General features: G+C 39.1%; 2 protein-coding genes across 2 annotated transcripts; one reads left to right on the top strand and one right to left on the bottom strand.

Moving 5' to 3' along the window:
• Nucleotides 1–4,344: 4,344 nt before the first annotated feature.
• LOC131007887 (uncharacterized) lies at nucleotides 4,345–7,447 on the bottom strand. The gene is made up of 5 exons (XM_057934799.1): nucleotides 7,438–7,447; nucleotides 5,995–6,422; nucleotides 5,269–5,330; nucleotides 5,005–5,077; nucleotides 4,345–4,680 (listed from the first exon to the last, which is right to left on the bottom strand). The coding sequence occupies exons 1-5, from the start codon at nucleotides 7,445–7,447 to the stop codon at nucleotides 4,483–4,485; spliced, it is 771 nt and encodes a 256-aa protein (XP_057790782.1). The 3' UTR covers nucleotides 4,345–4,482.
• Nucleotides 7,448–10,960: 3,513 nt separating this feature from the next.
• On the top strand, nucleotides 10,961–12,673 carry LOC131012803 (secreted RxLR effector protein 161-like). Its single transcript, XM_057940805.1, has one exon. It carries the CDS (start codon nucleotides 10,961–10,963, stop codon nucleotides 11,654–11,656), a length of 696 nt encoding a protein of 231 aa, XP_057796788.1. The 3' UTR covers nucleotides 11,657–12,673.
• Nucleotides 12,674–15,116: the final 2,443 nt, after the last annotated feature.

The following is a 15,116-nucleotide window of genomic DNA, read 5'->3' as shown; positions in this document are numbered from 1 at the left end:
GGCACGATCGTGCCCACGGTTGTGCCGACGGTGAGCTCCATCATGAGGTGCCATTGTGGGCACGATCGTGTCCACGATGGTAGACTCACGACCATAGGCACGATGGCTCTCACGAGTCATCGGGTGGTTATTAAAATCATTTAATTTTGAATTTAAATATGATTATTGACTTGTTTAATGTATTATATTATGTTTAAAATCATAATTTAGCAATCAAGCTTGATTTGTAATTAAAATTTAACGAGTTGAGTTATATACATCGAGATCTATGAATATCTACTTGGAAAATACTTATAACATTTCATGGAATGTTATATAGTTGTCATGACTCATTTCACAAAAACACTTAAATTATGTGTTTTAAGACTAAATGGTTTTATTAACTATGTATTAAAATGTTGTTTAGAAGATATATAACATGTTCAAACTTAAATTAGTCGAATATAACATCATAAATTTCAAAAATTTCAAACAATAATAACATATGATCGTGTACCCGGTGGACACGATGGTGTGATCGTGGTCACGATCGTGTCCATCGTGCCCTCCCATCGTCGTGTCCTCCGTCCTCCGTCCCCTCCCCCCCGTCGTGTCCTCCCGTCCCCCCGGCCCCGTCGTGTCCTCCGTCCCCCCGGCCCGTCGTGCCTTCGGCCCATCGATGGCCGTGATCGTGCAACGACCGTGCCCACGATGGACATCGACGGTCGTGCCCCCTGCCCACAATGGACACGATGGTCGTGTTGGATTTGTATACTGAAAGCGAGAACTTTATGCTTGTATACAATTATTCCTGTTTTCACTATTCTTATCTCCTATCTGATTGTGTTCATGATTGCATATGTATGTTCTTTATCTCTGTATGAGTAGATTATATGGTGTGTTGTAGATCACAGAAGACCATATAATTGGAATAACCTTAAGAGATATAATATGATCACAGCCGAAATAACTCTAGGACAAGTTATTGGTTTAGGCTGCAGTATAGATGAAAGTAGTTTGTCTTGGCTGCTTGTCTATACTGGTACGTCATTACATATTGATAGGACCACAGTTTGAGATATATTCTTCTATCTGACTTAAGTGAAGAATCAAGATCTCGGTGACTTATAAGATCTTAATACTAATAAGTATTCAGATATATATGTTAATTCGTATATCACTTTGACTTACTATGGGTGAAAGTTATATACTAACTCGAGTACTCTGTATCTTGGGTGATAGCGGTTAATATATGATATTTGATTATCTGTATTAGTACCCGTATCCGGTATAGGATAATGACATCCCCTTAAGGAGCTCAATAAGGTTTATTACACTAAACCCTGCAGGTTGATTAAGTTCAGGCGTAATAATAAAGTTTGAGTGGTACTGCTTAAGGAATTATCAAGAGATTAATTAATTTAAGCTGTCAGAGCTCTAATTAATTAATGGATGTCGGATATTTTAAATACGGAGATTTAATAAGTCTAAATACAAGCCCCGACTCATCACCGGCAATAAAGGGGTAAGTCAGTATCGGTTCTCTAGTGGAATGAACTGATATTTATAAATTAATTATGGTCTGGGCTGACCATAGATAACTTAATTTATTTGAGGCCCATCTTTATTCCTTGTATCTGGTCCCTGGGTTGGCCCAATGTCTCCTAGCCCTAGAAGAGCCAGAAATCGCCCCCCACACTAAATAAGCGCCCCATACGTATTTAATTCTCTATTAAATATAGCTGTCAGCTCTCAGGAAAATACACTGATAAAATTAGGGTTTTTGAGAGCAGAGAGGGGCGCAGGAAACGTGGGTGAGCATTCTGTCTTGGGAGTTTCCATAGCTCGTTGTCCATCCAACGTTGGGAATTGAGCGGGATATAGTCGAGAAGATCAGAGCTGGAGTCAGATTCTTTCGACACGATCATCAGCAACTTGTGCATCCGATTCTCAAGTAAGTTTTTCCTAACACCTATGTGCAGCTGTTAAATTCATAGGAGCATGTTAGGATTAATCGTTGTATGATAAATTAATAATAATCCAAGAAACGATCATCGGGCAAAGCGGAACGTTAATTCAGTTTAATATTCCTTCAGGTCGGGGGACGGTCTTATCGGCTGAGACATTGCCATCGTGGGCACGACCGAGGGCACGATCGTGCCCTCACGTCGTGGCCATCGCCCCCTTCCCCGTCGTCCCCTCGCTCCTCGCCCCCCATCATGGCCTTCGCCACCTTCCCACCCCCATCGCCCCTCGCCGGTCGCACCCCCCCTCGTTCGTGCCATCGCCCATCGCCCTCTTCTCCGTCGTGCGATTGTGGGCACGACGTGGGCGACGATCGTGCCGTCGTCGTGCCCCGTTGCCGCAGCCCCCTTCACCTCGGTCGTGGCCACGATGGGGCCTGCCGTGATCACGATGGGGGCTCCCATCGTGGACACGATGGTGCCGTCGTGGCCACGACCGTGGCCCACGATGGCTGCCATCGTGTCCACGATGGGAGCCCACGATGGGAGCCCCCATCGTGATCACGATGGTGCCGTCGTGTCCACGACCGTGGCCCACGATGGCTGCCATCGTGTCCACGATGGGAGCCCCCATCATGATCACGGCAGGCCCCATCGTGGCCACGAACGTGGCCATCGTGGACACGGGTTTGACTTTGTCTTCAAGTGGTGGGAACCGTAAGGGCTGTTTTAGTCTTTTCACAGATTTTGGTATACAAAAGAGTTAGTTTTAAAGAGGGGCTAAAAAACTTATCTTTTTTAAATTTTGGTATTTGTTTATTAGTTTCCTCTTTTTTTTATATAGTTATTTTAAATCGACATTTTTCAAGAACTAGTATGGTCATTTATTTTTAAAATTTTAAAATATCATTATTTTATATAAATAAATAAATAAATAATATGTATGTGCGTGGAGAGAGAACAAACCTCACTAAGTTTTTCCATAAAAGATTTTCCATCAGCACACAAGTAAGCACGTGTGAGTTTACTAAATTTTAAAAACAAAATCACAGGATGCCAAAAATATCAGAAAACTAAATCCATAAACAAAATTGATAGATGGTAAAATAATCCCAAAATCTAATACAAGGTCAAAGCCACCTCCAGCTTTATTGACTCGAGCTTGATTTACTGAATATTATGATGTTTACAAGCTTAATCTGAGTACAAATAAATTTTCTAAATTTAGATTTATAATAGTTTATTCACTAATATAATAATATATTCAATATTTTCTTATAAAAAATGAAATTAATTAGAGACTTAATACATTTAGGGGTCGGGTCATTCAGTTGTTCGAGATTGAATTGTTTCGAGATTATTTTAGTCACACGGAGGATAGGCTAAGACTCAAAAGTCATGATTAATTCTATGTGGTATTATTTCGAGATTGAGTATTGGGTTCTTCCTACCCAACCAAACAGGATATTACGCGACTAATCGTATCTAATCCTACAAATTCAACATGCCTTTATAATTATTACTAATGATAGTATAAAAACACAAGTCATAGTGATTAATATTTTTATATTTTTCCCCTTAAAAAATAATTTTACACTCCCTCCATTCCAATTCAATAATCCACGTGGCCTTTATACAAATGTTAAGAAACAAATAGTTTATTATAAAATAGGAGCGCGAAAATAATATTTAGGGTATATTTATCCAGAAAGAAATAAAGATAATACTTTCTAAGTGAAAGGCGAAATAATTATATTAGAACCACAATGACATTTCATGTAAATAATGAGTTATGCAAATTTCAATAACGATTTTGTTCGCAGATTAAGAAGAAAAATACTAGCATAAAGCTAAGCTTGATTCATTAAAAGAATTAGATAATCCAAATCCAATTTACCAAAGCGCAAACAATAGAAATCCAACTCACACACAAACAACAGAACTGCTATGTGCACGATATTGATATACCACTATTTGAACAAAAGTAGTAAAATTCTTGTATAATGTAGTACAAGAGACCAAACAAAATTCTCTAAATAAATCAAAAATGGCTCATCAATAATAATATCTGTGGGTATCTTAGTATTACAAGGAGATAGATAAGAAGAGGAAAGAGGCAATATAATGGTATCCCTAAGTAGTCTCCGATCCAAGGCGGCCGCGATGGCAAGACAAAACCGACCATCAAAAGAAGGGCTCAACACTAAGCTAAGCTTTCCCTACGTCTAATCATCATCATCTTCATAATGCAGCAGCAGCATTCATATCCAGTGGCGGAGCCAGGATTTTTTTTTTGGGGGGGGGGCTGAACTGTTACGGGGTTCGGGGGCGATAGCCTTTACTAAATTTTTTTTTGGGGGCATTCAATACATTTTAGACATTTTTTACTAAAATACAAATATAATAGTAATAATAACAACATTTTTAGACATATTATAATTTTTTTTTCAAAATTTGGGGGGGGGGTCTAGCCCCCCTGGCTACGCCCCTGTTCATATCTATTGGCACCTTTGGTTTTGTGTGTGTTACTAAATGATTATTACAGCTCATCGTGACCGTTGGACTCGGTTTCAGCCTCGACATCGTCTGATTCAGTTGTCGTCTGGTCTTTTGCAGAGGTGGTCTCTTCAGATGCAGAGTCTGTGCTGTTTGCTTTATCGTCACCATTCTCTGTTTCCACCTTCGCCGGTTTCTCAACTTTCGGTTTTGGCTTGGGGGTTCTGTTCACACTTGCAACCTATGCATGAGGACACAAACAGAAATAAAAAACATGATTCATATCAAGGCCCTTGATAACTTGTATCATTTGAGCTAACTTTTACTTGATTTGTATCCTATTCATGAGGATAAAAATACTTACATGTTATCTTATTGATCATGAAAAATAAACGCATGCACCCTAACAGTGACTTCAAATATTTTATTTATTATTAGTATAATTCCAGACCTAAGCCTTGCCTCATCATGAATTGAATGGCTTGGAACCAGAATAACAAACAAGGCATCAATAAAGATAAAAACTAATGTAAAATATTCGAGCATATGTAGTCTTTATGAGTACCTTGTCTTGGAGATCTAAAATCTTGTCGTATACTTGATCAGATGTGAAAGCCGGTTTGCTAAATGCAGTAGTCCTGTTAGAGGAGACATTAATGCATTAGCACATGGAAAGGTTTCGGAAAGAATGATGCAGTGTGAAAGAACAAAACTTCTTGTCTTCCAATATTTTGTGGTAGAAAAAAATATTATCTTAAAATAAAAGAGGGTCTCCTTGTCACGTGTAACTGTGTAAGATGGAAGCAAGGTTGCAGCCAATGGAACTTACTTTTGCTGCACAGCTTCCTTGTCACTTAACCAAGTTTTGAACTTATCAGCTCCACGTAAGACCTATAAAACCACAGACATCAAGGTGATGCCCACCATGACATTAATATTCGGGTATTGTGTGTCTGCATGAGATATATTCTGAAAGATATTATGGACTAGATTAGGATATATTTGATATATTCTAATACTAAGGAAGAGAAGACAATTTTGAATTGTCTTCTTCCTTATAAATATGGGGCTTGGCCTTACAAATGAGGAAGAATACAAAACATTAGCTTAGAGCTTTTGCAGAGAGCACTATAGTTTCAATCGGAGATTTCCTAGCTGTCGACGATTGAATCGTGCACTTGGAATCGTTCCTGCATCGAATCGACATACACGTGGATACCTTAGTAGTGGATTCACGGCAAGAGTCGAGACGCACGCTTACCACACAACGAGTAAGTTATTCCTTTCGTTGTGTGCCTATCTCTACACATGATGCATTTGTAAATCTAGATTTAATCCTTGAATGTATATTCCGCTGCGTATCATTAGATGATGTCAAGGATAACCAACAGTGGTATCAGAGCCCGGGGCTCGATTTACAATTGCTATTGTGTTCTAATTGTTTATGGGTTAAGAGTATGTGATTTTAGAAATCTAAAAACTGGAAATTGAAATCGCAAGTTTTGGAAATTTGAGATTAAGGAATTTCGAAACCCTTTTCTGAAATTGGGCTTACTTTGCTGGGCCATTCGCCGGATCCAAGCCGACCACCTTGATGAACGAGGCGGCGACGGTGGCTCGGGGCTCGCCGGTGAGCAGCGCCCGACCACCTGCCGCTGGTTGCGTCGCGGTGCGTCGTGGCTTCGAGCCGACGTCCGCTGCACCTCTTTAACAGACCCGCCAACTCGGTCTTGGAGTCCGGTGGTGGCGAGACGACGCAAGAGGCGTCGCACCGGTGGTGGTCTCGCGCGGCGACCTGCGCGCTCGCGGCGAGAGCGCCGCTTCTTCCTCCGCTGAATACGCCCTCCGACGCAGCTTCGAGCCGCGACCGGCGTGAAGACCACCGGACGCGCGACGTCGTCGGCGTCGCTGCTCCTAGCGCGCGGCGGCGGCGGGCTGACGGGCGGCGTGGCGACGGGAAGGAGAAGGGGGCAGCGGCTGCTGCTGCAAACCCCTTTTTCGAACCCTAGCTGCTGAATATTGTGTTTTTGGGCCAAGGGTGTTTGGGCCCGGTCTGGGCTTCTTTTCTATGGGCTGCGAAAATGTTTTATTAAAAGGGCTGGGCCTGGTTTTATAATAAATGGCCCAGTTGGGCTGTAACAGCCCCTATAAAAAAAAAAATTCTTTTATTAATTTAGAATTAATAATTGAACCCCAATTTCAGAATTAATTTATTAATTGGATTAATAAATTTAAATTATTGTTATTAATTTTGAATTAATAATAATAGAAATAAATTTATATTAATTTAGAATTAATATAAATTGATTAACCCATATTCAATTAGAGAATAAAATATTAATTTGATTAATGATTTTATTCGTAGAGGTTTTATGTCTTTATGTGATAAGCATGTTATTTGATTTTATGCTTATTATTTAACTATAGTAGTTAAAGACCGCTTTTATCTTGGGTAGGCGGAACCCAATATGTGTGGTCCGCATTTTATATGCCTGGGTAGGCGGCACCCAGTAATTATTTTGCTATTTAATATTGGATATTAAATATAAGCAATTGGTATCACATGCTAAATCCCCATTAAATATAAGTCTTTGTGTAAAACACAAAATGCGTCGTCCATCATAATTGTTTGAGTACCTAACCTTTTTCGTCCAAGAGTATTTACATAAAATTGTATGCTCTAAATCGACAAGGCCAAGTCTCATTCATAGGTTGGCACCGTGTGATGGGGTTGACTTACTTAAATTATTTTGGAACGCAAAGCGACCAAGAATGATTTAAGGACGCAGATTAATTGGATTAATCAACCAAGAGTTGCAAAATTGTTGTTGCAATTGGCTTAGAGGCCTACTAAGTAATATTATTGTAGTCATCAACAAAGCAGAGGCTGCATAATATTGACTTGGATCTTGGACCACTAAGATTTATATGGATTATAAATTCGTATTTTACGTTGGGGGCGTAAGATATGTTAAAATTAGTGGGAGCTAATCAATACGATAGCCCATTGTTTGATTAGTGATACAATGTGATCATAGTTTATTCTTTCTAATTTGCTTTTCTTTATTTATTGATCAGATAATATGTCAAATTTGTCACTGAAATGTTTGATAGAAACAAACAAGTTGACTGGGTCAAACTTTACGGATTGGCTCCGTTGCTTGCGTCTGGTCTTAAGGCTAGAGAAGATTGAGTATGTCTTGGACAACCCAATCACTGTCATTCCTGACAAGCAGTCTGCTGAGTATGCATCATTTGATGAAGCTGCTCACAAGAAGCATGTCGAGGATGCAACATCGGCACAATGTGTGATGTTGTCCTCTATGACTACGGAGTTACAGAGGCAACACGAACACATGTTTCCTTATGATATGCTAAAACACTTGAAGAGTCTGTATGCTTCAGAAGCTCAGACTATGGAGTATGAGATACTCCGAGATCTTTTCAAGTGTAAGCTTCAGGAAGGGAGTTCGGTTTCTGATCATGTACTGAAGATGATCGGGTTGATTGAGAGGTTGGCATCGATTGGAACGATGCTACCCGCTACTATCTCTGTCAATCTGATTCTGCAGTCTTTGCCTGCCTCATTTGAAAACTTCATTGTGAACTTCAATATGAACGGCACGAAAGCAAGCCTGCCTGAGCTTCATAACATGTTGAAGACCTTTGAGTCTTCCACCTCTAAAGGCAAATCTGTGCTCATGGTGAGCTCTACTGCCACGTCTTCCAAAAGGAAGTACAAGCAGAAGAAAAAGCAGAAGAAGGCATTTGATGCTGGTTTCAAGCCTAAAGGTGGAGGGGCTCAGAAAAGGCCGAAGTTGCCAAAGGATGAATGCCTATTCTGTCATGAAAAGGGGCACTGGAAGAGAGACTGCCCGAAATACAAGGCACAAGGTGCATCGGGTATGAGCTCGGGTATGTTTGTCATTGAGATAAACATGTCTATTGATAATTCACAATCTTGGGTATTAGATACAGCTTGTGGCTCACACATTTGCAATAATGTGCAGGGCCTAAGTGAAACCAAGAAAGTGATGCCTGGGGAAGTCGATCTACGCGTGGGAAATGGAGCAAGAGTTGCTGCTGAACGCGTGGGGACTTATAGATTAGATCTTCCTTCGGGAAATAGACTTGTTTTAAGTAATTGTTACTTCGTTCCTTCTATTTCTAAGAATATTATTTCCATTCCGATGTTGGACATTGAAGGCTTTTCCTTCCATTTTGGAAACAGTCGATGCTCGTTTTCCCTTAATGGATTGTTTTATGGAAGTGCCTCTCTTTTGAATGGTTTATATTATCTTGAATGTGAAAGGAGTATTCTCAATGTACAAAACAAACGACCTAAGCTGAGTAATGCGAATAATACTACCTATCTTTGGCATTGTAGACTTGGTCATATCAATGAGAACAGGATAGCGAGATTGAGAAAGTTAGACTATCTCAAATCATTTGACCTTGAGTCATATGGTGCTTGTGAATCATGTCTCAAAGGTAAGATGACTAAGAAACCTTTTTCTGTGAAGGGGTTACGATCCAAAGACTTGCTAGAATTGATTCACACAGATGTGTGTGGACCGTTCCCAACAGAAGCAAGAGGTGGATATTCGTACTTCATAACTTTTATTGATGATTTTTCGAGGTATGGATATGTGTATCTCATGAAGCACAAATCTGAGGCCTTTGAGAAATTTAAGGAGTTTAAGTTAGAAGTCGAGAAACAACTTGGGAAAAGTATAAAGGCTCTTCGATCAGATCGAGGAGGAGAATACTTAAGCCATGAGTTTCTTGATTACTTAAAATCACATGGAATTCGGTCAGACTGGACTCCTCCGGGGACACCTCAAATGAATGGGGTATCCGAAAGGAGGAATCGAACTTTATTAGATATGGTTCGGTCCATGATGAGTTTTGCAAGTCTCCCTTTATTCCTTTGGGGTCATGCCTTACAAACCGCTGTTTATATTCTGAATAGAGTTCCTTCTAAATCAGTTGAGAAAACACCATATGAGTTATGGTGTGGCAAAAAGGCAAGTCTTAACCATATGCGGACCTGGGGATGTCCTGCTTTTGTTAAGAAAATGATGACTGATAAGTTGGAATCTAAAAGTGAGAAATGTTATTTTGTGGGATATCCTAAGGAAACAATTGGATATTATTTCTACGTTCCCGGTGATCACAAGGTGATTGTTTCCCGGAATGTGACGTTTCTTGAAGACACCTTTGTCTCTAAGGAACAAGGTCACAATACGATAGAACTTGAAGAAATTCAAGAATCGCAAAATAACATAGAGGATGAAAACTTGTCTAATGGTGTGGACAAGAATTCAGTGGGAGTATTTGATGATCTATTGGGAAGGGGAATATCTCTTAGAGAGACGCCTCAAGACAATGAGATACATCAAAGACACGATGATACAATAGTTGTGTCACCACCACCTCAAGAAAATCTTGAGGATGTCCCTGAAAATTCCGAAACTGTTGAAACGTTCAACACAGAGGAACCTGCTCACATTCAGAATATACAACCCGAACAAACGCAAGAACAACTCCATAGGCCTCGTAGGAATCGTCGAGCACCTGAAAGACTTAATCTATTGGTTGAGAACCAAGATGATAGAGTTGATTCGGATGATGATGAACCTAAGACCTATACCGAAGCGGTGTCGGGCACCGACTCGGAGAAGTGGCTTGAAAAATTAATTTCCGAAATGGACTCGATGTACTTCAATCTAGTCTGGGAACTAGTTGATTTGCCAGATGGGAAATATCCCATAGGCTGCAAATGGATCTTCAAAAAGAAGAGAGATGCAGATGGCATAGTACGAACCTACAAGGCTAGGTTGGTGGCAAAGGGTTATAGTCAACGCGAGGGCATTGATTATGACGAAACCTTTTCACCAGTTGCAAAGATCAAGTCCATTAGGATTTTACTTGCTATAGCTGCATATTATAACTTTGACATTTGGCAAATGGATGTCAAAACCGCGTTTCTCAATGGAGAACTTGAAGAGGAAGTCTATATGACTCAACCTGAAGGTTTTGTATCCAAAGAAAGGCCGAATGCAGTATGTAGGCTAAAGAAGTCCATTTATGGACTTAAGCAAGCTTCTAGGAGTTGGAATATTTGCTTTGACAGAGCTATCAAATCGTTTGATTTTGTCAGAAGCAAAGAGGATCCATGTGTTTATAGTAAACGCAAAGATGGGAACATTGTCTACCTTATCATATATGTTGATGACATTTTGATTATGGGTAGTGATCGTTCCATGATGCAATCCGTGAAAGATTGGTTGGCTAGCTCCTTCATGATGAAGGACCTAGGTGATGCTTCCTATATCCTTGGGATAAAGATCTATCGGGATAGACCTAATAGATTGTTGGGATTATCACAATCCACCTACATAGACAAATTGCTAAAGCGCTTCTCAATGGAAAATTCCAAGAAAGGATTTCTTCCTATGGGACATGGTATTATCTTGTCTAAGAAGGGTTGCCCTTCTAATGACCAAGAGATTGAATACATGAAAAGGATCCCATATGCTTCTGCTATAGGATCGATAATGTATGCCATGATATCTACTAGGCCAGATGTGGCATATGCGCTTAGCATGACAGGCAGATTTCAGCAAAATCCCGGTGAGGTACATTGGAGAACTGTCAAGACTATTCTAAAGTACCTTAGAAGGACTAAAGAATACTTCTTAGTCTATGGTGGACAGCCAGAGTTATCAGTTACTGGGTATACTGATGCTAGCTTCCAAACAGACCATGATGACTATAAGTCACAGTCTGGCTATGTCTTCATCCTCAATGGTGGAGCAGTTAGTTGGAATAGTTCCAAACAAAGCACTACTGCCGACTCCACCACCGAAGCGGAGTATATTGCTGCATCTGAAGCTGCAAAGGAGGCTGTGGCTCTGTTAGAATTCGTGAAAGAACTGGGTGTCATTCCAAGTACCAATTGTGCAATACCGTTGTATTGTGACAACACTGGTGCAGTTGCGCAAGCAAAGGAACCAAGACCCACGAATAGAAACAAGCACATTCCCCGAAGATATCATCTGATCAGAGAAATAATTGAAAGAGGCGATGTGAAATTAGAAAGAATACCCACTGATGATAACTTAGCCGATCCTTTCACCAAGCCGTTGTGTATAGCAAAACACAACAAACATTTTGAGAGCTTGGGTGTTAGACATGTTGGAAGTTGGCTTTAATTTAGTGGGAGTTTTGGTTTGAATGTCTTAGAAACAATTTGATTTGAGACATCCTTACCTGATCACATTTATATATGTTATTTGATTTCATGGGCTAGTGCATTTATTAGAATATTTGGTTTTATTGTTTGACTTTATTCTTTTATTTGTTCCCTTGAATTATCACTACTATTAATGATGTGAGACATTAATGGTTTGAGTGTAATTCTAAAGATGCCCTAACCAATGGTCATCAAGAATGGGATATTGATGACATGCGATAGGTTAGCATGTGGTCTGCATCATATTCTTAGAGAATGTAGTTGATCTCACAACTACGAGTAATTTGATTCTCGTGATGGACACATGGATATTTTGGAGAATATTGGTATACCCTGCTATTAAATCATTTGTTCTGGTGTCTATGATTTAATAGTGTATGGAGTATGTAATAGTCCTTTGACTTGAGGTCAATACTCATTTTGTTTGTTGAGTGGTGTGCTTTGACCAAGTACAATGCTTGCACTCCATCAAAGGGGTAGATACGGCTTGTGTTGGGTACATCATGAGGCAAATGGAAATGGTAGTTGAGCCAAGAATAGGATTCATTCCTCGATTTGAATTTCGAGAGAACACTTCAAATTCTCTATATTATTTGACCGTTAGTCATTGGCCAATGCAAAGATATATTCAATTAGAATAATTGAATATGATCGGAAGGGTCATTTAATAAAGATGAGATAAAATGATTGAGCTATTGGGATAGACACATGGCAGATCCTAGGCTCAATCGAGTGGTTCGTGAATGAAGGGATATTACATAAACTTCATATAAAGGTTTGTTTACAGAATCCACGTAAACGTTCTTCATATATCGAGTTCGCTACACAACGCAGTCTAGGAGTTTTGTGTAGACTTTAATTTGATTATCGTCGATAATGGAGGCCTAAAGGGTCACACTTTATGTGTATTGTTGATTCGCTCAAGAGTGCAAAGTTAGTGCTTGGTGTTTAATCTAATGCTAGTCCAAGTGGGAGATTGAAAGATATTATGGACTAGATTAGGATATATTTGATATATTCTAATACTAAGGAAGAGAAGACAATTTTGAATTGTCTTCTTCCTTATAAATATGGGGCTTAGCCTTACAAATGAGGAAGAATACAAAACATTAGCTTAGAGCTTTTGCAGAGAGCACTATAGTTTCAATCGGAGATTTCCTAGCTGTCGACGATTGAATCGTGCACTTGGAATCGTTCCTGCATCGAATCGACATACACGTGGATACCTTAGTAGTGGATTCACGGCAAGAGTCGAGACGCACGCTTACCACACAACGAGTAAGTTATTCCTTTCGTTGTGTGCCTATCTCTACACATGATGCATTTGTAAATCTAGATCTAATCCTTGAATGTATATTCCGCTGCGTATCATTAGATGATGTCAAGGATAACCAACATATTCATGCTTTTAGATACCTCGTCTATTCTCTCTCTTGGCAACCAGGACTTGTTTTTTTCCCATCCTTCCACAATCTGAATATTTAGGGCAAGAAACACGTCCAAGCATGCATCTAAAGATTCAAGTCGTATACATAAACACCTCGTCTAAAAACAAGTACACATCGAAAAAATAACGCTCTTTTCCACCATTTTATCACTTAATAGTGGGTTCTCTTTAGTTGTAAAATTATCATGAGAAAATGATGGAAATGAAAAGGTGGGAAAATTTTATCATTTTCACTCTTGTTATCTAATGTTTTCTTTGATGGAATTTTTTTTATTATCCTATACACATATTCTCTTTGTTGGAAAATGATGGATAAATTGTTAAATGACTATATTACCCTTATTATTTACTTAATTATTTTATGCTATACTTTCAATTTTTTCGTTGACCCACCCACCACCATCACCCCTCCCCCCAATTTTTTTTTTTTTTTTTAATTTATCTCGCCACCCCCACCCTAAACCCCCCCCCCCTCACCCACCCCCCACCCCCCACCCCACCCTCACCCTCGAATTTTTTTTAAAATTTTTTTTTACTCCCCACCCCCACTCCCCCAATTTTTTTTTATAATTTTTTTTGGAGGGGGGTGGTGGGGTGGGGGATGGGGGTGGTGGGTGGGGCTGGGGTGGGGTGGCGAGAAAAATTAAAGAAAAATAAAATTTAATGGTTCCAATCCGATTAATACACCCATGACATTCCTAGTGTTAAGGGCAAAATTGGAAGATCAAAAAAATATACATCATGGGAAAATTTTATCACATCTACAGGTCATGATAATATTATCCTGATTTTTGGATGAAAATGTGGGAAAAGGGGCTGCTCGGGAAAATTTTCCTTCCTGCCCAGAGAAAATTTACTAACAAAGAGAACACATGAAAATGATAGAAAATGAGGGAAATTATTTGTTTCCACCCTTTTCCCACAAAGAGAACGGGGCCTAAATCACATCTTTTCTTGTGATATCCAGCTGTGAGCAAAAATTTATATTACTTCAAAACTATAGTTTATCTACCATGCTCTATTTCTGTCAGATATCTTCGTGCTTGTTCAGATGCAGCAGGCCGTGCGGTGAGTTCATATGCCTACAACAAATAACAACATTAAGACCAACTTAGACAAAGAGATGTAATAAACTACTGGAATATTGAATTTAAAAGAGACCTGAAAAATATAGGGTCGCCAATAGATTTCAATGTGTCCAGACGACGTTGAAATTCAGAGGCAGGAGCATCTTCACCATCAGTATACAACCAATCCTCCACCTGCATCAATAGATAACATCAGCAAATATTTAAACCAAATACCACATATAAGAAAGTGTGGACCAATTCTTGGAACAATGAGCACGCATGCATGTGCGTGCTCGTAATGTACAACACCCCATAATGTACAACAATTCGTGGTCCCTTATTTTAATGATTTAATTTATTCAGTATTAAAATAATTATATTATATGCCTTAGCGAGCTTCTCCGAAACACAAACAAAACAAAAATTAAAATATTATCTTAAGAGAGTGCATAAAATTAAATTACCGATTTTTAATTGCCAAAGTAATCTAAGTAATGATGTTAATTTTCACATTTCTTAAAAAATATATTAACAATTACTACTACTCAGCAATGATATCTATGTGAGGATGTTCTTACATAAATACGCATTGAGATTACATTTAAATTAAGACTAATAAACTTAATTAATTAGGTTTAAAAAAAACATATTTAATTAGGTGTAATATCAACTCATTTTTTTTTGTAAAGACGTCGTCACCGTAAACTTTATGTCTTTATCCAGTAACTATATGTATATTTTGAAGAATTTGAAAGTTTTGGCATAATTCAATTTATAAGTACATAATATATTACTCCCTCCGTCCCAAGAAAGTTGGCCACATTTCCTTTTTGGGCGTCCCACTAAAGTTAGCTACTTTCCTTTTTGGGTAAAAATTACACCAAATTAAACTCTATAATTAA

This window comes from Salvia miltiorrhiza, chromosome 2 (genome assembly GCF_028751815.1).
Source record: "Salvia miltiorrhiza cultivar Shanhuang (shh) chromosome 2, IMPLAD_Smil_shh, whole genome shotgun sequence".
NCBI lineage: Eukaryota > Viridiplantae > Streptophyta > Magnoliopsida > Lamiales > Lamiaceae > Salvia > Salvia miltiorrhiza.
This window is presented reverse-complemented; position numbering and strand designations above follow the sequence as displayed.

Excerpts from the sequence above, each read along its gene's own strand:
- LOC131007887 (XM_057934799.1), bottom strand. Across the intron at positions 5,078-5,268 it reads AAGGAAGCTGTGCAGCAAAA|GACTACTGCATTTAGCAAAC; the intron begins GTAAGTTCCATT and ends CTCCTCTAACAG. Across the intron at positions 4,681-5,004 it reads TTTTAGATCTCCAAGACAAG|GTTGCAAGTGTGAACAGAAC; the intron begins GTACTCATAAAG and ends CCTCATGCATAG.
- LOC131012803 (XM_057940805.1), top strand. The coding sequence starts at position 10,961 with ATGAAAAGGATCCCATATGCTTCTGCTATAGGATCGATAATGTATGCC.